This window comes from Cervus canadensis, chromosome 14, assembly GCF_019320065.1.
Source record: "Cervus canadensis isolate Bull #8, Minnesota chromosome 14, ASM1932006v1, whole genome shotgun sequence".
Taxonomy (NCBI): domain Eukaryota; kingdom Metazoa; phylum Chordata; class Mammalia; order Artiodactyla; family Cervidae; genus Cervus; species Cervus canadensis.
In genome coordinates, this window is record NC_057399.1 from 46,620,672 (window position 1) to 46,644,373 (window position 23,702).

At 41.5% G+C, this 23,702-nt stretch overlaps 1 protein-coding gene across 4 annotated transcripts in view; it reads right to left on the reverse strand.

Moving 5' to 3' along the window:
* SLC24A2 (solute carrier family 24 member 2) overlaps positions 1–23,702 on the reverse strand; it is a 270,757-nt gene that overhangs the window by 83,190 nt on the left and 163,865 nt on the right. For 3 of the 4 annotated variants that reach the window (XM_043487153.1, XM_043487150.1, XM_043487152.1), the window contains exons 3-4: positions 10,263–10,301; positions 7,934–8,042 (exon numbers count right to left, since the gene is read on the reverse strand). In XM_043487153.1, the coding sequence (XP_043343088.1) occupies positions 7,934–8,042; positions 10,263–10,301 (148 nt within the window). The remainder of the gene's footprint in view (positions 1–7,933; positions 8,043–10,262; positions 10,302–23,702) is intronic. The other variant, XM_043487151.1, reaches the window with a different exon arrangement.

Genomic DNA, 23,702 nt, shown 5'->3' on the forward strand with positions numbered 1-23,702 from the left:
TTAGTTTCTGGCACTTCAATGACACACACATAGTTATGGTAGAGGCATACACAGACACACACACTCAGACATAGACACTCACACGCAGACACACACACATACACACAGACATGTAGACACAGATACATATATACACATATACACAGATGTCCAAACAGAGCCACATGGATACACAGACACACAAACACACACACACACACACAGACACACCCAGACACATTGCAAGTGCCCTTGGACAGGAGAGCCCGCTGGAGCATTCAAGCAGGCAAATGGTCACACGCCCGCTCATCTCAAAGAAGCCCTGGCTTGGTTAGGCCAACCATGCATAGCTTGGGTTTCTCCAGCCACCTCCATTGCCCTCGATTCCTCACCACCTTCTCTGCCCGCCCATGCTCCTCACTGCCTTTGAGAACTGCTCTTGAAGGTCACTTTCTCTGAAGGCACCCTTTCCTGAGGGCCCTGCCCTCAGGTTTGCACCTAGGATGACGTTCCTGAAGACCTGGCAAGCACAGTTCACCTGCCCTGACAGCTTCCGCTTTTTTGCACACCAGCCGGGCCTCCCTGTTGGGTTTATCAATCTGCACTTGTCAGGATGTGATGTTGATTCCGTGAACGTGTGTGCTTTCACCACCTCGGGAATGAGGGCCTTGCTCCATCACAGGGCTGATTCTAGTGCTTCAGGAAGCCCCTCTCCCATCCCCCAGTGCTTCAGCCAGAGCTGGCGGACCCCACAGCACAGGTGCTCACGGCTTCTTCCTGCTCCCCGAGGGCCGCCTCTGGGGAGATCCTGGTTGCTTCTGGTCCAGCCTCCTCCCCTTCCTCCCAAATCCTTCAACCAGAGCACCCAAAAGCTGTAGCTCCGTGATACATCTTGATCTCTGCTGGGTGTATTTTCCCTATTTGTTCTTTGTTAAAAGTGCCTTTGCTCTTCCTGCTTACTCTATATAAATTTCAAAGTCAAGTTCTGAAGTTCCATAAACATATTTTTGGGATTTCAATTAGGATTGAGTTGCATTTAGAGTTCCATTTGGGAAGAACTGATATCTTTATAATATACCAACATTTATTTAGATCGTCTTCCATGTTCTTCAGAAATGACTACTGTTTTTGCACTAAAGCTAAACATTTTCTTTGGGTTAATCCCTGGCACTTTTTGGTTTTGTTGCATTTTGTTGAGTGGGTCTTTATTTATTTTATGTTTGACATTGATGGTTTATAGGAAAGCAATTGAGTTGGGCACACTAATGAAAGTATCTGATGTGAGTAAACTCTTAATGGTTTTAACTATTAAAAATATTTATTCTTCCCTGTGGGAATCCCTTCGAGCAAAAGGTTATGCTGTTACTGAGAAACAAGTTTGAAAACTTATAATCTAGGGTACAGGGAAGATGGGGAAACAATAAATAGTGGCTACTCATTTGTGAGGCTTTATGATGAAGATGTCCTGGAATTCACGTCACCTTGCATTGCCTGAGTCAGACTGATAAAGCAGAGATGACATCAGGACGTCACAGGATGTTAGTGGGAGGAAAATGAGGGACCAAAACTGTCCCTTCGGAAAGGCAGGGGAAAGGCTCTCAGGACACCCTTCCAGCCCATTTAAACGAAAGCAACATAAATGTGTTGGCTGGAAAGTGACAGCAGAGACCTGCAGTGTGACGTGAAGTGAATTTACCGTGGGGGAAGCTTGTCTGACTTTTAATAGCAAAGAAGGCAGGTATCGTACTATGAGTATGGTGTCATTTTCAGATATCTCATTACAGGATTCTGAAGATTTTTGTCATGAAAATGGTCTCAAGAGAAACACACATCAGGCCTGGGGACCTGTTGTTCTAAACTGTCTTGTGCCCTGAGGTTAAATAATCCTTCAATTCAATTACAAGCCACCTAGGCTAACACAATATTATCCCTGCTCTTGTGTTTCTAAGGCATCAAGTACACTTATTTGTTAAACTTTGCTACTGATAATAAAATTGCTGTTATGATGAAAAAATTTGAAATTCCACAAGGAAGGAGACATGATTGCTTCTCACTACTGCAGAGACAACCATTAACTGAATAGGACTTTGTGGGTCACATCCAAAGAGTCTTTTGACAGAGCATGGATTAAGATAATCTACATGGCTAGTCATATGTTTTTCAGCAGAAACATTATTTAAGCAAGCACTCATTCAATCCACTCAACAAACAGGGATTGGGATCCATGTAGACCAGGCCCTGGAGATAGAGGAGTGCCTGCCCTGTCCAAGGAGTAAGGGCAGAGACAGGAAACAAACAACAAATAAATATATTCATGGTGTTTATGGACAAATGTATTGCAGGGCAAGGAAGGTCCAGAACTCTGCTTTATTATCATGGTTTTGATTTTGCTGTTTTTCAAAAAGTCTGACTGAGTCAGATCTTTCTCATTAGGTGACATGTGTATGCTGACTTGAAGGAAGGGAAAGCAGGATGGAGAAAGACGAGAACATGTCATTTGGATGGAGGAAGACAGAACATGTGCAAAGGCCCTGGGGCAGGAGGATGCTGGGAGTTTGTGAGGAGCTGCTAGTCAATCAGAGGAGTGGAGCAAAGGGAATGACACACAAGAGGAAGGAGAGAAGGGGAGAGAAAGAGGAGGAGAGGACTGGAGCGGGGAAAAAGAGAGTGGGGAAGGAGGGAGGAAAGAAGAGAGGCAGGTCACAGGGGGCCTTAGGGCCACCACAAAAACTAGGCCTTTTCCTACTGGTGAGATGGTTTTGAACTGAGGTAGGGCATGATTTCACCTATGTCTTGGGGTAACCAGGCTCCTTAGATGGCAAGCGTTGGGACATGCTTTTGCTGGGGGAGGATTCAGGGCCACTGTATAAAATTTGGACTCAGAGGCCACCAGAAAATGTTTTAAAAGGGGGGAAGAAGGGGAACATTGTATCTCTTTGTTAATCAGGAACTTGAAAAGACAGGATGAAGGTTACTAAGGATGAGAAGGAGAAAGGGAACCCTTTGACTTTCACTGGGGTTGACAGTGGAGTTTCATGTTTGAGGGGGCAGACAGCCCACTTCTGGTTCCTTTGTAGGTCAGGGTGGTCACACAGCCCTGTTCCAGCCCATGTGATGTAAGTGGAAGTCTACTTCTGGGAACACTAAGGTTTTTCTGATTTTAAAAAAGACAACTGTGCTGTCTTCTCACCCAAAGCAGGTTGCCTATGGCTTTGTCCCCTCCACACTGTGTAGTTTGCCCAGAAAACGCCACTGAACCACGGACGGATGAACCACTCAGTGATGTGTGTCCCTGAAACAGGCTGGGTTAGACAAAAGGTGGTTCAAATTCTCTGGTATCTTCCCATACGGAGGTGGAGTCTCCTCCTCCGTGTCTTGAGTTTGGTCTGGCCTTCGGGATGGTGTGACTAGTGTGAGACTATAATAGAAGTGACACTCTGGGACTTCCCAGGCTAGGTCATGGGAAGCCCTGCTCCTATTGCCTGGGCCTCTTGGATGGTTTGCTCATGGAGCTCTCAGCCACTGTATGAGAAGACCAAGCAAGTGGAAAAGCCCTGTGACAACATGGGGAGTCAGGGGCCCAGCTGAATCCAGCCTCCCAGCTGTGCCTTCAAAGGTGGCAGACATAGCAGACATGTCAGCAAGGCTCTTTTGGAGCCTTTAACCTGCCCATCTCCTAGCTGAATAGCATCAACTGACCTTCAACTGATACCACATGGAACAGAAGAATCACCTTGCTGATCCCTGAATCACCCAAATTCCTGATCCATGAAATTATGAGCAGGAATGATATGGGGGTGGTTTTAAGTCACTAAGTCTTGGGTGCTTTGTTACGTATCAATAGATAAGAAACACAAACACTGCTGGATCTTGTGACTCAGGCTCAGAGGCTGAACCAACCACCAATTAAAGCTTTTAGCAAGGGCTCCATCACGGGATTGATACCTGAATGGCACAGATGAGAAATGTCTTTTCATAGGTCATCTGTCCCGGATGATGTTGGAAACGTCCCTTATGAAAAGGGACTGTCTGCCATGCTGTGCCAATGCACGACTCAGCAAGGCAGATGCCAGGAACATCAACCAGTGCAACAGAGAAGCCACTGCAGTGTTCATGCCATCAACCTGGTGACGTAACCAGCACGCTCTATATTGTTAAGAGGTGACAGTTTGGCACAAGGATGTGTGAGTTCCAGTGATTAGATGCAAACAAAAAGAGAGATGACTATTTCTGAGAGCTTGGAATGTTCTTGGAATGGGAAATGATTGTGAATTTTTTTGGGGAAAAATACTGGAGCAATCTGCTTTCTTGGCAACGTGCTGTGGAGCAATTTGAAAGCACTGAAGTCCTTTCCATATTTTCTAATCACTCAAATCCAGAACTGATTATGGCTCTCTGCATTCTCCCAGATTCATGCCATTGGAGCACTCCACGTCTTTCAGGGAGAGCTTCACCTTGAACGGAGGTGCCTCGATTTAGATGGCACATCTTGCTACAGCAGGAACAAACACTTTAATTGCAGTACAGCCCTACAAGGACCAGGTGTTTTAGAAAATCATGGATGGCCTGACTCCGAGACAACCCAGAGTCACCCTCTCTTATCTCACTGAAGCAAAGCGTAACCTTCCCACCAGATAGAAAGACAAAAACAAGCCCTATCAGAAACTGAACTCCCTCAGACAAAAACCACAGAAATTTAGATTGTTGAGACCTATGGGCAAGGTCACACACACACACACACACACACCCCACACACAGTTATATATATACACATCATCTTGGGAATGAACCCCAAGAAATTGGTAGCAGTCATTTCCTCTGAAAGAACTGGGGGACTGGAGAAAACTGGGAGTTTGTTGGAGGAGGAAGACATATTTTTCATCATAGTCTTTCCCCCCGCCCACAAATTTTATGTATTTATTTTTGGCTGCGCTGGGTCTTCGTTGCTGTGTGGGCTTTTCTCTAGTTGTGGCAAGCGGGGGCTACTCTCTAGTTGCAGTGAGCAGGCTTCCCATTGTGGTGGCTTCTCTTATTGTGGAGCATGGGTTCCAGGGCACAGGCTCAATAGCTGTGGTGCACAGGCTTAACTGCTCCATGGCACGTGGGATCTTTCTGAACCAGGGACTGAACCTGTGTCTTCTGCATTAGCAGGTGAATTCTTTTCCACTGAGCCACCAGAAAGTCTCACCACAGCCTTCTGAATTTTTTAAATTAAAATATTCATATGCTGTATTATTTTTCAATGTAATGAAACAGTAATTCCAGACCTGTATGGTACTTACAATCTGCTAGGCAATGGGTTAAATGCTTAATGTATATTGAACTCCTTTAGTCCTTATAACAACCTTATGATGTAGACATTATTATATATCATCCTGATTTTTACAGATGAGGAAATTGAGGTACAGAGAGGTTAAGTAACTTATCCAAGGTCACACAGCTAGTAAGTGCAGAACTAGGATTTGGAGCCAGAGAATCTGGCTCTGGAGTCTGTCCTCAATTCCTATATAACATGCCTTGCCAGAAATAAGTATACTCAGTCTCTTGTTCATAATTGAGTTGGGGCAGGTAAGATAGTTCATTTTTTCTCGCACCTGCTCTTCTGGGTAATGGTGGGGAAGATGGTAGCTCAAAATAACCAAGAAACAACCTTAAACCTATGGGGTTTTAGAAAGCTTTGAAACTGTGTGACTATCAGGGCATGACTATGGCCAGGTGGCTTAATCGTTCTAAGCCATAGCAGCTACTATGTACCAGGTAGCCTGTTAGACCTTGGGGACAACTGGTAAATAAATAGAATCCCTGTTTTCTAGAAATTTACTGTGTCCTGGGGGAGAGAGGTAGTAAACAAATAATCATACAACTTGTAAAGTGGGCAACAAAGAAAAATTAAAGGATGCCCTGAGAGATGACAACTGGTGCCCTCATTTATCCTGGATGGTCATGAGGTGTCATTTACACAAAGTGCTGAAGATTGGGCAAAAATAAAGCAGGGGAAAGTGGAAGAAAATGGGAGAAGGAAAAGTATTTTGGGTGGAGGGAACAGTCTAAGCAAAGACTCTGAGGCAGGAAAGACATATCTATTTTAGGACAGAAGGCATCTGTCTAGCTAACACAAAGTAAGTAAAAGTGAGTTTGGAGAATGAGACAGATGGTGTGGACCATGGCAAGTATGTCACCATTTTCCTACGAGCCATGGGAAGCCGCTGCAGGTTAGCAGGAGTGACATGATTTGATTTACTTTTTAAGATCACTTGGGCTGCAAGGTGGAAAATATGCAAGGAAGGAGGCAATGGAGGGAGTGGAAGATCAGCTAGAAAGCTGTAAAGATGGTTGGAATGAAGAGCTCACAGCGAGAGAAGGAGATACCCTTGAGATCTATTTTGGTGGTACCCTACTTTATGAAATTAAAATATTAATGTTAGCTGTGAAGAGTTATTAGAAAGCATAGATTCACAGGTGTGAAAATGCTTTGCCAATTATAAAATTACTAGATTGAGGTAACTATTACTGGAGATGAAGGAATGAGAGAGAGGAATACGAGAGAGGCTCTAAGTTGCCCAAAGTCACACAGCTGCTTCGTGGCCGGCAGAAGGTTGCCCTGGGATCCCCTCACTCACTGAGATCATTTCTCTGGGGGTGACCCTGAGCAGTGGAGGGGAAAGAAGGTTAGTGACCAGGGCTAATTTCCTTGTCACATGGGCCTCTGGTAAAGAGGGTAATGATATTTAGGATGTCCCTGGCAAACGACTGCCCCTGAGTAAACAGAACTCAGGAGAGATGAAGGAAGGCTCCCTGGAAAACATCACATCAGCTATGCAACTCTCTGGGCCACAAGGTGGAAATGTGTTATGACTGCAGTGCTCCACAGTGAGAGAGAGCCTGTGATCCTCACTTATTATTCTGGGTGAAGGTCCAGTGAGGGGAGACAGGACCTGGGGAGACTCTCTCGACATCCCAGGGTTTTCTTGATTTCATCTGGACTCTTGAAATTACTTAGCAAAGCTTTACATTGGTAAAGAGCTCTGATTTGTGTGATATGATTTATTAATCTCATCCCATGAGTTCATTCACTGGCAGAGACCTGTTTCCAGGTTATTCGCCCCTGTGTAACATCAGGCTTAATTGTAAGGTCCAGGGATGAAGGTAGAACAGAAGACTTGGCAATATTCGAGCCCTTTGCTAGTGGCCTAACTCCGATATTTATCTGATGTATCAGATACCTACTTCCTTGAAAAAAATTTTTTTTAAAGCATACTTATGCAATTAAAAAAGCACAATGTATCTGGTTTCCTTGTGAGTATAACTGGAAGAACACAATACTAGACTCTTGGTGATGGTTTATATGATGACTCCAGGAGGTGAACCAGGGTGGTTCTTCGACCTGATCCTAAGCAGTTATCTTAGAGAGTGCTCTTTAGGTGTTTAGAAGCTTACCCCCCTCATCTTCCAATTGCCAAAGACTAGGTACAACATTAGTGTTCTGCAGTGAACATCATTCCCCAAACTAATTTCAGCCTTGCTAAGTCATGGAGTTCTTGTCTCTCTCTCTTTTTTAAATATACACAATTTATCAACTTATCCCGATACACAACTTCATTTTGAAACTGAGGAGGAATGATGAAAGAGAACTGTCATTCCAGCTGGAAGGGAGAGAGAAAAAGCTCTTTTGTCTGCTCTGCCTGGTAACAAACTGTATTTATGCTGGAGGCATCAAAGGACAGAATCAGCAAACGGACCTCCGCTCCTGTTCCTGGTGCAAGAATCTCTCATGGTGAACTGGGCGGCGGTAGAAAAAGCGCCCGGAAGGGCTGGGGCTGCCTCTGGCAGAGGTGACACACGAGGACATTAGCGGGTTTGTGACGGAAGCACAAACATGTTTTATGAAGAGAGGCTTGTTCACAGCCTTTCCCTCCGCCCCAAACAAGCCCCCAAACCAAAGCCTGATGCTTACCTTCAGCCAGTGGGTCAAGGGTGTGTATCATGAGCTGAAAGATGCTGTTCCTCATGAGACTGTTGTGGAGGGAGGCGGAACTTCCGCCCCGCTGCAGACGCGGCTTCACCTGAGCAGAGGAACCAGACAAAGATGCCCTGAGTGCTCAGAAACGCAAGGCAAGCTCCTCACCTCGTCTATCATAGCATCACACACAATCGAACCAAAGATGTTTGACTTACATTCCTTCAAAGTTTCCGGAAGGAATGGCGTTCTCACATCTTTTCGAACTAAAGGGATTAACTGCTATCGTTTCTTGAGAACTTAGTATATGCTGGTCGATGTGCTATATCCTTCACCTCCATTAGCTGATCTCATTCTCAAACTGAACTTGATGAACTAGGCACTCTTATTGTTTCCTTTAGACAGATGAAGAAGTTTAGTCTTAAAAGAAGCAAAATGAGGCGTTTGGGTCATAAAGACAAAAAATGGAGGCTACAAGAATGGGCTGCAGGTCTGTTTCACTTCTCTCTTCTCTGAACCAGTGGGGAGTCGCTAAAATGTTTGGATTGCATGCCCTATCAGTAAAATTTTTGAGTGTGTATATGTGTATCTACTTATATGCATATGTATCTCTATCTATATCCAGACACATACTAAAATAAGGGCATATATACCATAAAACATTTACAAGAGTAGAAATTATGAAGACTAATACAGGAAGTTAACAACAGAGGTGCTAATATTTCCCCCTTGCTCCACAAAGGAACACCAGGCACACATTTCAGGGTACCTCATTCCACGTGGGAATCATGGCTCTCCTCCATGAAGCCCTACAGCCTGTGTTAAGTGAGATCTGACGAGAGAGATCCTCCTATTATGTCTCCACAGAGAACCTTCCTGACTCCAAAGGGGCCTTTAGTTTATGGGACTTTTGCAAAATGTTTCATCACACTATACATCTACAAGGAGGTTTCCTGAGAAAAGTCCCACAAGAATTTTCTTGACCAATACTTTTCTTGACCAAATGTGACCAAATACATTTGGAAAGTGCTACATCCTAGGCTAACTCACCTTTAGAGTTTAGGGTATGTATTAGACACTAAGATACACTAAGTCTAACACTAAAGAAGTATGATTAACTTGGCTAACTTGGACAGTGTTTCCGAGCATTGCTCTTTCATCCCTTATTTTAGAACACTTATTAACAATGATCCACGTGTTTGGAGGCAAACATGAAACCCAGAGTAAGCCTTGGTATTGGTAAAATGTGATTATAAGATACATAGAGAAACCTGAATTTTTTTAGGGTGATTTTATTATAACTGATACTCTATTAGAAATAATATTTCCAATTCTACAGCGTTTGGGGAAGAATCTGAGGGGATGACTGGTATCTCAGAACCAGATCATGGTTCACAAAGGAAGAGCCTGGGTCTGTACCCCTAGCCCAGTACTGGATCTGGTATATCCTATGGACTCCCAATCCATGTCAGAAGTCTCTACTCTGAGCATCGCAGGAGGAAGAATGGGGTCATATGTATCTTCATTACTAGTCCTCTCAGACTCAAAAATCTGGAACTTAAAAAAAAAATGTGCTGTGTTATTTGATTCAGAAGATTAAGGCTTAGAAAATGTTAGGGGCAAGGTTAAAAGATTTGAATAGAGTTGAAATGTAATCACTGATGACTGAACATAAAAACTCTGAAGGTCATTTCCCTGCCAAGCTTCACAATACAAAATGTGATGTGTTAATTAGATAGGGACTGGAAAATGTGTTTGCTGTTAATAATATGTCATAATCACTGTTACTATGTCCTCTTATTTGGGGAAACCAAAGGAACTCTTCTATGGAAATGTTCCTTATCCTATGATTATATCTATGGAACTTAAAGCATTCTTCCAGGCATTATGTATATATTGAATGTATAGACTTCATGCAGCATTTCTTTTGATGGAAACAAAAGAAATTTCCAACCAAAAAAACCAGGTGCATGCAGATACATAGAGAAATAGATACCAAGCATTAGATCCCTCACTGTCCCCAAACAGCAGCTCAACATCCCTTGGAATGGAATTTGAAAATACCTCACTCTTTCAACTTTTTCATGCCAAGTGAAAGAGGGAACTCAAATCCTTTTGAAACCTAGTCCCAGAAATCATTTGTCACTGAAGGTAAGAATTCAGTTGACACTAATACCAGGACAGAACATTCGTACACCCGCAGATTAAACCCTCTAAGGATTCCAAGGGAGAGGATGACTTGAGCACAAGAGCCCTCCTTCCACCCACCCCTCCCCACCCTGTCCACAGGCATAGGAAAGGTATGGACAAGGCCACTGCTTCCTACCGGTAGAGTCTGTTCATCCTTGTCCCTGGCTGTAGAGGACTGCACAAGAGGAAAAGGCAGAAACAAAAGACAAAGAAATAAATAAACAACAGGTCACATATAGGTTTTACATGTAAACACAAACATCAGTATAAGGCAAGATTTGGTTCTTTCTGCTCCTGGGAAGGACTATGCCAACACAGGGAATTAAGAGTGTATGCTACGTGCTAAGTGGCTTCAGTGGTGTCTGACTCTTTGTGACCCTATGGCCTCCTCTGTCCATAGGGATTCTGCGACCTGCCAGGCTCCTCTGTCCACAGGATTCTCCAGGCAAGAATACAGGAGTGGGCTGCCATGCCCTTCTTTAGGGGATCTGCCTGACCTGGGGATCAAACCCGCGTCTCTGACATCTCCAGCACTGGTAGGTGAGTTCTTTATCACTGGTGCCATGTGGTTATTTAGGAATATGGTACTTTCACTTGAAAGATCAAAGTTGAATGGCCAACCCAAATGCCCAGTGACAGAAGGAAGTTAAATTAGTTGTGGTCTGGTCATCCAGTGGAATGTCATGTGGTCACTACAATGAATGAAGTAAGTACACATCTGATGACATGGAAGAATATCTATGATATATCATTCAGTGAAAAAATTAAAACCCTTATTTACTATCTCATTTTATAAAAGAAAATAAATTAATAATACTTTAGCACATATAAAGAAAAAAGTTCTGCAAGAATCATTAGTGGTTATTCTTATTAGTGGTTAGTATCAAGGGCTGAGATTACAAGGATGTGTCATATTCCATGTCCTTCACAGGGAGTCAGTATTCACCACCCCGAGTGTGGTACATCAAATAAAGCCTGAAGACATGAGGCCACTGAAGTGAAGACGAAGATCATCACACGTGAAATCCAGATGACCCACCTTCTTTCCTGCCCAACCCCTTCAAGTTTTTCATTCTAAAAAAGGAAATATCTGTCACTTTGAGAAAAGTTGACTAAAACACAAGGGCCCAGGAGGGCCATCCATCCATTGCGTGCTTAGTCACTCAGTTGTGTCCAACTCTTTTGCAACCCCACAGACTGTAGCCCGCCAGGCTCCTCTGTCCATGGCATTCTCCTGGCAAGAATACTGGAGTGGGTTGCCATTTCCTCCTCCAGGGGATCTTCCCAACCTAGGGATTGAACCCGTGTCTCCTGCATTGGCAGATAGATTCTTTACCACTGAGCCACCTGGGAAGCCTGGTCATCTGTTGGGGAGAACATAACTCAGACAAGGGGACTCTGGCACTCTTCCTCTGGCTTAGCTTCCTCTATGAAATGAAAACTCCTTTTTCAACAGAACCAGGCAGAGTCCTACAATCTTTCCAAGAGTATGCAGGTACCCTGGGAACGTCCTCATGATCAGACCACTGTCTCTGTCACTTCCCCTCGACTGTGGGTTCAAAGAGCAAGAAGAAACTGGAACCTTTCCCCCGTCTTGCCTCTGGTCCTCCCATTAATGTCTTTGCTGACCTGTCTTCAGGACTAATCACACACAGCAAGAAGAGAAGATGCAGGCAGAACTACTTTAATAGCTTCATGGGCCCTGCGTTCTCTTTTTTTAGCCTTACCAAACATGTCACAGAAAGAACATTCAGATGCCCCCACACTCCACCTAAAATATACAATTTTTTTTCTGTAAAAAAATGGGAAAGATAATTATAATTTTGCATTTCAAATTACTGGCTATGGGCAATTCATTGAATTTATGATAGGCATGCTGGAAATCTTGAAAAGTGACAAAACTGAACCTATGATTTGGTTTCACATGTAAGTTTTAAGAAGACTAACAGAATACTTAATAAAGTTGATATTACACATTTTGTTGACATTCAATTAAATATTCAATAATCTCATAGATAATTTTTGGATTTTAGAGTCGATATCAACATATGTTTTTTTCTTTTGGTTCCAGACAGTTTTGCAGACCCTTGAAGAACCTATAAGTTTCAGGCAGAGGCAGAAGTGGTTAGGTTGGAGGTAATTTCTGAGTACACATCCCTAGGGGCTTAGAGGTAAAGAGCCTCCCTGCCAATGCAGGAGACACAGGTTAGATTCCTGGGTTGGGAAGATTCCTCTGGAGAAGGAAATGGCAACCCACTCCAATATTCTTGCGTGGGAAATCCTGTGGATAGAGAAGCCTGGCGGGCTACAGTCCATGAGGTCACAAAAGAGACATGACTGAGTAAACAACAATTTCTGAGTATCCTTTACAGGCATGACTAAATTTGCCGTAACCTCCTAATATGGGGCTCTGTCTCGGTGACTTCTCTAAAAACACTAATAAGAAAATATCCCTGATTCCCTAGTTCCCGGAACATGCTTGGGGAAGTGGAGTGGACGTGAAACTGTCCTTTGATTTCTGTTTCTGCTCTGAAAGGCACCGCATGATCCCATTTCTCTCTGGCAGTCCTTTCATTTTCTCATCTCCCACATCAGACAGCTCAACAAATGGCCCCACATTCTACAGAACAATCCCCCAGGGAAATTATCCAGGGCAGCCAGCTCAGCCTTTGGACACACATGGAGATTAACTGTCAGAGCACGCCTTTTCAGTTAGCAAATTTACACCTTGTGGTTAAATGGGAGACAAATAATTATGAGCTGAGATTTTGATACCCCAGTGATACTATGGAACATGAAGGAATGGGATGGAACTGAGGAAAGAAAAGGGTGGTCTTTATAAGAACAAAAATATCACCAGCAGAGAGAATAGATTCAAAAGATATATTTAAAAAATATTTGAGGAAGAAAAAAAAAATCCAAACCTGTTTTTTGGTCTGAAAGGAAGAAAAAAAAAAATATCTATTCCAATGACTTGCTTTTTCTCTCACAAGCAAGGAGGCTCATAAGACACAATAGATGGAAAGAAAGTGCTTTGTACATAGATTCTTTCAAGATAAAACTCAGTGCAGGGAAAGTTCTAAATCCTCTGCAAAATTTCCCACTGCCTATTGTCAGCACAAGTTGACATCATTAGTTTACTTTCAAGTGTAATTTGCAGACATGAATATACATCAGGTTGCAACATGTACATTTATATACACACACGTGGCAACTGAGGTCATTCAACATCCTCCACTTTCCTTTTATGTAGCTCTGTTGCAAAAAAAGATGAGAAATGTGACATATGACGGTCCTTGTTCATTTTCAGGGCTTCACCCACCTCTACTCAGAATTCCCAATGCTCACCTGACTTAGCCTCCATCTAATCACTCCTTGAAGCAGCCTCACAGTCCTGGAAATGTGCCTCTGATTATGTTAGGAATTCAATTTTAAAGGGATTTTAATTACACTGGAGGTAACTAGTAAAGGACCAGAGAAACGATCCAAATGTATACACCCTGTAGTGTTTCTAAGCACTGGATTATTTAGCTAAGTATCCAGGTTTTGGGTTGGCCTCAGTGTTGTGATTTTCTTTTCAGGGCTATTGAACATCTGGTTTATTCTAACTCACTGGATGTCACAGAAAAGACAACTTCTTCAAAAGAGGACCGATGTGATTTTAAGGATTAATTTTGGCATTCTGTTTTATAAATTTCCTTAATTTTAAACACACTGAAATATCACACATTTGGGCTACACTAATTTGAAAACCCAGTTCCTGGCGGTCTGTTCAAAGACTGTTGCCAGTTATAGGAAAGATTTGTTAAGCCAAATCCATAGTATTCCACAACGATTTTTGAGGAATACATCTTTTACTTAATAGAGTATCCTGTAATTCAATCCTTTATTTAATTTAAACTGACCCCTCCCCTAATTACTGCAAGTAATTGAACAACTGAGATGACGCCATTAATATCTGTTGTTCTTCCTGCTGGAAACCCAATTCCATGTGGCAATTTTGCTACCAGTTCAAAATGCGTTTTGAAAGTGCCCCATTCCTCCACCCCTGATAATAAAACACATAACTCATTTACAAAGCATTTTTAACTCTATAAATCATTCACAAATCCTTAAATAACCTTTCTTCCACTGACCCTTGAAAGCCATTGGTTAAAAATGATTCCCCTGGGACTTCCCTAGCAAGTCAGTGGTTATAATTCCACACTTCCACTGCAGTGGGCGAGGGTTGGGGAACTAAGATTCCACAAGCCACAAGCATAATATGGCCAAAAACAGATACCCTTAATTCGAAGTAAAGTTTTTTTTTCTTTTTCTTTTTTTTATTGAAGGATAATTGCTTTACAGAATTTTGTTCTTTTCTGTCAAACCTCAACATGAATCAGCCATAGGTATACATATACCCCCTCCCGTTTGAATCTCCCTCCCGTCTCCCTCCCCATCCCACCCCTCTAGGTTGATACAGAGCCCCTGTTTGAGTTTCCTGAGCCATTCAGCAAATTCCCGTTGGCTATCTATTTTACATATGGTAATTTAAGTTTCCATGTTACTTTTTCCATACATCTCACCCTCTCCTCCCCTCTCCCCATGTCCATAAGTCTCTTCTCTATGTCCGTTCTGCCATTGCTGCCTTGTAAATAAATTCTTCAGTACCATTTTTCTAGATTCCATATATGTGCATTAGAATATGATATTTATCTTTCTCTTTCTGACTCACTTCATTCTGTATAATAGGTTCTAGGTTCATCCACCTCATCAGAACTGACTCAAATGCATTCCTTTTTATGGCTGAATAATATTTCATTGTGTGTGAACCACAACTTCTTTTTTTTTAATTTTTATTTTTTTAATTTTTTAAATTAATTTATTTTAATTGGAGGCTAATTACTTTACAATATTAAAGTGGTTTTTGCCATACATTGACATGAATCAGTCATGGGTGTACATGTGTCCCCCATCCGGAACCCCCCTCCCACTTCCCTCCACATCCCATCCCTCAGGATCATCCCACTGCATTGGCCCTGAGTGCCCTGTCTCATGCATCAAACCTGGACTGGTGATCTATTTCACATATGGTAACATACATGTTTCAATGCTGTTCTCTCAAATCATCCCCCTCTTGCTTTCTTTATATCTGTGTTCTTTATATCTGTGTATCTTTCGCTGTCTTGCATATAGGGTCACCGTTACCATCTTTCTAAATTCCATATATATGTGTTAATATACTGTATTGGTGTTTTTCTTTCTGACCTATTTCACTCTGTATAATAGGCTCCAGTTTCATCCACCTCATTAGAACTGATTCAAATGTGTTCTTTTTAATAGCTGAGTAATATTCCATTGTGTATATGTACCAAAGCTTTCTTATCCATTCATCTGTTGATGAACATGTAGGTTCATGATGAACATCCATGTCCTAGCTATCATAAATCGTGCTGTGATGAACATTGGGGTACACGTGTCTCTTTCAATTCTGGTTTCCTCACTATGTATGCCCAGCAGTGGGATTGTTGGGTTGTATGGCAGTTCTATTTCCAGTTGTTTAAGGAATCTCCCCACTGTTCTCCATAGTGGCTGTACTAATTTGCATTCCCACCAGCAGTGTAAGAGGGTTCCCTTTTCTCCACACCCTCTCCAGCATTTATTGTTTGTAGACTTTTGGATAGCAGCCATTCTGACCAGCATGAGATGGTACCTCATTGTGGTTTTGATTTGCATTTCTCTGATAATGAGCGATGTTGAGCATCTTTTCATGTGTTTGTTAGCCATCTGTATGTCTTCTTCAGAGACATGTCTGTTTAGGTCTTTTCCCCACTTTTTGGGTTGTTTGTTTTTCTGGCATTGAGTTGTATGAGCTGCTTGTATATTTTGGAAATTAATCCTTTGTCAGTTGTTTCATTTGCTATTATTTTCTCCCATTCTGAGGGCTGTCTTTTCACCTTGCTTATAGTTTCCTTTGCTGTGCAAAAGCTTTTAAGTTTAATCAGGTTCCACTTGTTTACTTTTGTTTTTATTTCCGTTACTCTAGGAGGTGGGTTATAGAGGATCTTGCTTTGATTTATGTCATTGAGTGTTCTGCCTATGTTTTCCTCTAAGAGTTTTATAGTTTCTGGTCTTAGATTTAGGTCTTTATTTTGAGTTTATCTTTGTGTATGGTGTTAGGAAGTGTTCTAACTTCATTCTTTTACATGTAGCTGTCCAGTTTTCCCAGTACCATTTATTGAAGGGGCTGTCTTTGCCCCATTGTATATTCTTGCCTCCTTTGTCAAAAATAAGGTACCCATGGGTGCATGGGTTTATTTCTGGGCTTTTTATCTTGGTCCATTGGTCTATATTTCTGTTTTTGTGTGAAGTATAGTTTTGATGTGACTTTGTAGAGAGACTTGCCCCACACACAGACCCGCATTACCACTTCACACACATAAACATCAGGTAAATACTCCAGAGTTTAGCTACATCATGAACACACAGCCCCTGTTTTACTCTGACTAGTAATCACCCACCTGCAAATTACATAATCAGATGGGTTACTGGGAAGATGTCATGTGCCAAAAACAAGTGTGTAAAATAAAGGATGGATGATCTGGCCAGTGGCTTTGACAACAGATAAGAAAGACAAGCAAATTTTCACAACAGTCAAGCAACAACCATAAACTTCTACCACCATAATCTTTCACTAAGTCCTGTGAAATGTACCTAAATTCAATGTGCCAAGGACTCAGAGGCACTATAAAGTCTATAAGAAAAGACATAAAAGTGTAATTATTTTGTCATAAGTGTGATTCAAAACATATTAGAAATATTAATTCATTATTTAACTGACATTAATGTCAATTTAGAAAAGTTGGGTGAGGGATGACTGATTTTCATTTAAAAAATTAACAAGAAAGTGTGAAATGATATCTCCTTGTTATTTCAGTATATTTACATGCAATAAGCAAAAACATTTAAAATCTCTCTTCTGATTAAAAACAAATAATCCTCAAAGCCTATGAGAAGTCTAGGTAGATGATGTAAAAGCTTCAAATCAGAAATCTAAAAGGAAAGAAATACAACCATTTCTTAATCAGATGCAAAATCATGTCCCTTTGCCTCCCTTTATTGTGCCCTTAACATACTCCCTAAAATTTTTTTTTTTTTTTTAAGGCCGCGGCAGGTGTCCGGGGTTTGGCCGCGGGGAAGACGCAGCCCTGCCCGGCCCCGGCCTACCGCCCTTGCCGCGCCGCGGGGGCAGGAACCCGCCCCGGAGGTTTCCGCTCGGCGCCGCCAAGACTGCCAGGGGCCTAGTTCGGGGACCTCCGAGGCTCCCGAGGGCCCGTCCGCGTTGTGTGGGGCGCGCAGCCGCCTCCCAGCCCCACTCCCTAAAATATTAAGGGGACAAGATTAAATAAATTCCTAAAGAAAAGGACTTGTGCTCAGTATGCTAAGTTGTGCCTGACTCTATGTGACCCCACGGACTATAGCCCACCAGGTTCTCCTGTCCATGGGATTTTCCAAGTAAGAATACTGGAGTAGGTTGCCATTTCCTCCTCTAGGAGTTCTTCCTGACCCAGGGATCAAACCTGCATCTCTCTCTTTTTTTTTTTTTTTAGTGGAGTGCAGTTTATTACACCGTCAGGCCCAAGGCAGAGTCTCCTCTTAGCCAAGGACCCCGACCAGCATTTGTGAAAATCTTTTATATCCCATGTGTACGTGTCCAAACCCACTACCCCAATTCCCTTGAGACTTACATAAACAAAGGAAGGGTAAATACAACTACAATAACCCCATCATTCACGTGTTATGTGTTCAAACAGTCAATAATCAATAAGCCCACAGTTACATTCCAAATAGTTAATAACCGATAAGCCTGTGCTTACATTCTGGTAGATAGTGTCTGGAGGCAGGGGTGATTAGTGTCTGTTTTCTCTTCTTCAAGATTCCCCTGCCCAGAGGTGGGGTCTTATCCTTCCATTGTCATTCAAACCTGCATCTCTTGCATGGGCAGGCAGATTCTTTACCACTGAGCCAACTGGGAAGCCCTAAAGTAAGGACTACTAAGAGATTTAAATTCAAATTACGTTCACTACTGGTTGCTGGGTAATTATGCCACTGTCACTGTCCTTTAGGAAAGTAAGAATCTCAAAGATTAGTGAAGTGTTAAAGGCAGCTGCCCAGATAGCAATAATATCCACTTGCAATAATACCCATTAGGATGGGATGGGATGGAGAGAAAGGATGAAAATTAAGTAAAAAGCACAGTAATGAAAACTCACACTTTGGAAACAAAGCGTTTTGATGATTCATCCAAATAACTCCGATGATATTGAAATATTTGGAATAGTAGAAAGAAATTTCAGAAGAACAAATAGCCTTCAAAAAAAGGAAATGGAATAAAATTGCTTAGAGACAAGGAACAACATTTTGCCTTTTAAATAGTTGTGCAAGAGAAGAAGTAATGTAGGATGAGAAGTGGTGTCATATAGTTAAGAATATGGAATTCAGGTCCAGACTCTGTGGGTTCATTTTGCTATTTTTGTCACTTATTAGTCGTGTGACTTTGGACAAGTTACTTAATCTCTTTATGCTTTAGCTTCCTCATCTGTCAAATAGGGATAATGATAGTAACTGCCTCAGAGGGTTGTTGGGAGGGTTCAATGAGTTTATATACGTAATGCACTTAGATGTTTGGTACATGGTAAACACTATGTATTGATATTAGCACTATCATCAGTGCTATTAATAACAGGAGCTACAAGAAATTATAATGACAAACTCTATGACAAACGTAGGTTCAAGGTTGTGAATGGGATTAGAGAACAGGGTGGTTTCTATGTGAAGTAGGAAAATTCCACTGGTCAGGATGGTGCAAGATGATTTGTTTAGGATGCCAGAGTGCAGTTAATTGTGCATGTCCAAGGTTGGCAGCCAAGGGAAGAGGAGATGACACAACAGATTATATTTCCTTGGCTTGGCTTCAGGCTCCATCCCTGTCCCATGAATCAGCATTGTCTGAAGGATATAGGATTGGCAAGGCAAGGCTTGCATTTCACATCTCGTATACCTTAGTGGGCCTGATTTTGATCAAGAAGTTCTGGAGACTGAAAGATTCAGAGAAGGTAGGACCCCTAAACTTACAGATGTTAAATTTTATATGTCAATTATATCTCGATAAGGCTGGAGAAAGCAAAATAAAGACAGAAAAGGAGTTTAATGCTTCTCCATAAATTGGTAAGTTGTACTGGGTGTGCACCATACCCAGCTCCCCCATCCAGTCTCCCCAAATAGTGGAAATTGTAAGATCACTGAAAGCAGTATTCACCTGCCTCCTATGGTTCTTGATGTGGCTACTAAAATGCAACCACGTGGCAGGACAGAGTGAGGCCACTCAGGAGGAGTGGGGACTGTGGGGTTCTGTGTCAGGAACCAAAGCTTCCCTGATGCTTGTTCCACAGGCTAAATTAATAGTAATAATGGTTATTTAAATCTACTCCTTATAGTCCTTATTGAATCCTTATTAAATAGGTACATAGACGACGCTAACCCCTCATTTTATAAATGGAAAGAGAGAAGGATGAAGCGCCCCAGGTTTGTTTCTGTACTTGGGATACTGAGCACCTTTGTTAATTCATTTAATTTAGGAATTAACAACCCAACAACTACTACCATCTCTCACCTCCCCCTGAAAAGTCCAGATGTTACAAATATAATACTTTGCTGTACCGTTTGAGCAGTTCTCAAAATTACTAATGAACCATTTTGATATGCCAATCAAACACAATCTGTTGGTGTTGTGGCATTAGTCACACAAATTTCCTTTGACTGGTAAAGAACTCCAATGTGCTCATATATTAAGTCCAGATTGCTTAACTTCTTCTGAGGAAAGAGGGTCTAAGATGATATGAACTTAAAAGTTCAACAAATGTTGGTGCTGGATTACCACAGAATAATCTGCGGTAAATGAAGCAAATTCTAGTAATAATGCACAATATTTATTGAAAACTCAAAATGTGCCAAGGGCTTCATATATAGTATCTCATTGAATCCTCACAATAGCAGATATTATCACCACTCCTGCCCCCTGTAACACATAAGGACCCTGAGGCTGAAGGAGGTTAGACAATTTGTCTACAGCCATGTAGCCAGTGAGAGGCAGAGCTGGGATATGAACTCAGACACCTGGGCTGCAGAGTCTCTCGAAGTGCTGGGGAAACAAGAAAGTGGAATTTTCCCTGCAGTGGCCTGTGGGAAGGAGGCTAGAAACTGCAAATATGGTAAAAATAGCTTATGTATATTAAGAAATATTTATGAGCTCTGACTTCCAATGGAAGCCAGAAAATTGTTGCCAAGTGATTGCTGTGGATGCAGAAATGACAGATTTTATTTGTGCTCATTTGGTACAAAAAGTTGGTACCTGGGAATAGAGAAAGTGGAGAGGTTATTTTCTGGTCTTCTGTCTCTTCCAGCATTATTATTTAGACTTGTCTACAACTGTCATAAATTTTCCTCTGAGTGTCTCTTGAAGGTCATGGGGGCATGTTTATGACCCTCACAACAGCATAGGTTCAAGTAACACTGCAAACTAGTTTATCCACATATAAAATTGACTTGTATTAAGGAGTTTATAGCTTAATAGCAGGTGGGAAGAGTGGGGTCCTCTCTTAGGTAGTTCATTTCTCACTGTGGCCATGTGATACTAGTCTATAATCAGTGTTTTTGGAAGCATGGTGTGACCAGTCTTCTTTATTTCTGACACTTGACAGACTGGTTCTGTTTCTTTGTTTCAAGAAAAAAAAAAACAACTCAAAAATGAAATAATCACATTCCCAGTGTCTGAAGCAATCAATGGAAAACTCTGAATAGCAAGTTTTGAATAAAGAAAATTTATTTGGCCCATCACTTAATATTTATTGGATAATACTTTTTGGACACTTAGTATAGGCCAGGCATTCTTCTAGGGATACACATGTGAACAAAACTGACAAAGATCTCTGTCTTCAGGCAGTTACATTCCCGAATATGTTATTATCATAAAATTAGACAGAAAGAATAGGTAGTAGTTAGAGCACTTAAAATTGGTATAATTAAAAATATACTGGGAATTCCCCAGCAGTTCAGTGGTTAGGACTCTGAACTTTCTGTCCTTTCATTGCTGCAGGCCTGGGTTTGATCTCTGGTCGGGGAACTAAGATCCTACAAATGATGTGGCCAAAAAAAAAAAAAAATATATATATATATATATATTCTTAAGTGGATTAACTGTGGCCTGACCATCACTTCTGTATTCATACTTTTTTTAGTTTACTAGTCCTGGATTTAGCACACATATTTGGTTTGGAGAAAAGTTAGCAAACACTATAAAGAATACAAAAAATATGACTGTCTATAAAATTATCAACATATAGCAAAGGGCACTAGATATTTAAAGTACATCTTGAAACGAATAACACTGAAGATGTGATTTAATTTTTGATGATACTATTGGCAGCAAAATTCCTTGCCAATGTTTTTAAAAAACTTTCACAGACTTGAAAGAAAAAAATAAACTGAACTTCAAAGAAAACAAAAGAATATAATTTGAATGTAGTGTAGCTTTGTGATTTGGAAACATGTACCTCTTCACTTTTATGGTCTCTTAGTACAATGCTACCTCGTTAATGCAATATATCGATTCTCTACCACAGTTTTTAAAAAAGGATTTATTTATTTGTGGCTGTGCTGGGGTTTCACTGCTGCTCTCAGACTTTCTCCAGGTGCAGTGAGTGGGGGCCACTCTTTGTTGTGGAGAACTGGCTTCTTATTGTGGGGGCTTCTCTTGTTGCAGAGCATGGGCTCTAGGTGCTTAGGCTTCAGTAGTTGCTGCCTGTGGGCTCAGCTGTGGAGGCTCGTGGGCTCTAGAGCTCTGAGTCAGTAGTTGTGGCACATGGGCTTAGCTACTCTGTGGCGTGTGTCTTACAAGTTACACATCTCTGCATTTTGTATTTTGTCTACCTGTGTGCCAGCACCCCGCAGGTGCTCAGCAAACACTGATCTCTTGATGGACAGCTAGGAAGTTGTGGGATATAGTTTTGAAAGGAAGGAGGATGCTCAGATAGGCAGCAAAATCACTCTGATACAGAAAAAGAGTTGAGGGGCCTGGATCGAGTGTTGGGCTTAGCTCATGGTCAGCAGAAACTCTTTGGATTAATACAGAGTGGTACTGATTCTCTGGCTTAGTCCTTAGACCTTGTGCCCAAACACTATTGCATGGGTCCTTTAAACTAAGAGTCAGTCTTCTTCTTGGTGGTTGAATGGGACCTGCTATAGTAGGGGCAGAGCGGGGTGTGGTGGAAGCATTGGATGGAACAGGACCACCAGGTAGTGAAGAGGAGAACATGGCGGTAAGGAACAGTTCCATTGGGCACTGATCATTACACACCTTCACACCCTGGAAAAGTAGGGTACACAGTCAAGACTAGGAATCCCACCACTGGGGCTTGACACGAAGACAGTTACCACTCCATTTTCCCCCTAAGGCTGATGCCATCTACAATAATGAGAATCACATTAAGGTTCAAAGTTATTACTCAGACCACTTGTTTTTCCTACTCTTTGCTCTCATAGGTATCCCAGACAAATTGATATTTTAGCTACTTTATCTGTGTCCTACCTTGGATATTATTAAGTTATTCCCTCATGCTCTACCTTCCCAATATCTTCCTCCATGGTACCTTCAAAATGATTCTTTCATCCATCCTTCAAAACATATTTAATGTGTACCTTATATGCATTACACTGTTCTAGGTGGGGATGTTCTAGTGAATAAAACAGCCCAAATCCTTGTTCTTATACAACTTATATTCTAGTTTAAATCTCCCTTCTAAGACATACATAGTCTTCCAATTAAGTAGCAAAGGCAGCCATTAATATATAAAATCCCTGCTGACTTTTATTGAGCATTAACTACACTTGAGATAGTGCTGAATGCTCATTTAATCCTCATGACCATTCTAGGTGGAAGGTTCTATTAAGAAGCATTCAAAAAACCCTCTTATTTTGAAATAATTATAGAGTCACAGGTAGTTGTGAAAAACTAAGAGGAGTGCTGGGTACGCTTTACTTAGCCTCCCCCAAAGATAGCATTTTATACAACCATAGTACAGTATCAAAACCAGAAAGCTGGCATGTACAATCTATTGAGTTCACTCAAATGTTGCCACTCTTGTGTACGTTTACTTGTGATTCTATATAGTGTGTATGGTGTTTGTGTTGCTCCATGAACTCAATCACACGTGTAGCTTCCTGTAATCACCACTGCAATCAAGATACTTAACTTTACCATTACCATAACATTCTTTTGTGCTATCCTTTAATAGTCACATCCATTTCTCTTCATCCCTCTCCCCTGGTACTTACTAACCTGTTACCTATCTTTATAATTATTTCATGATGGTTATATAAGTGGAATCATGAAGTATATATGCTTTTGAGACTGACTTTTTCTACTTACTATAATTTCCTTAAGGGTTATCCATGCTGTAGCAGATATCAATAGTTCTCTCCCTTTATTGCTGAGTAGTATTCTATGATATGGATTAACCACATTCATCCTTTGAGA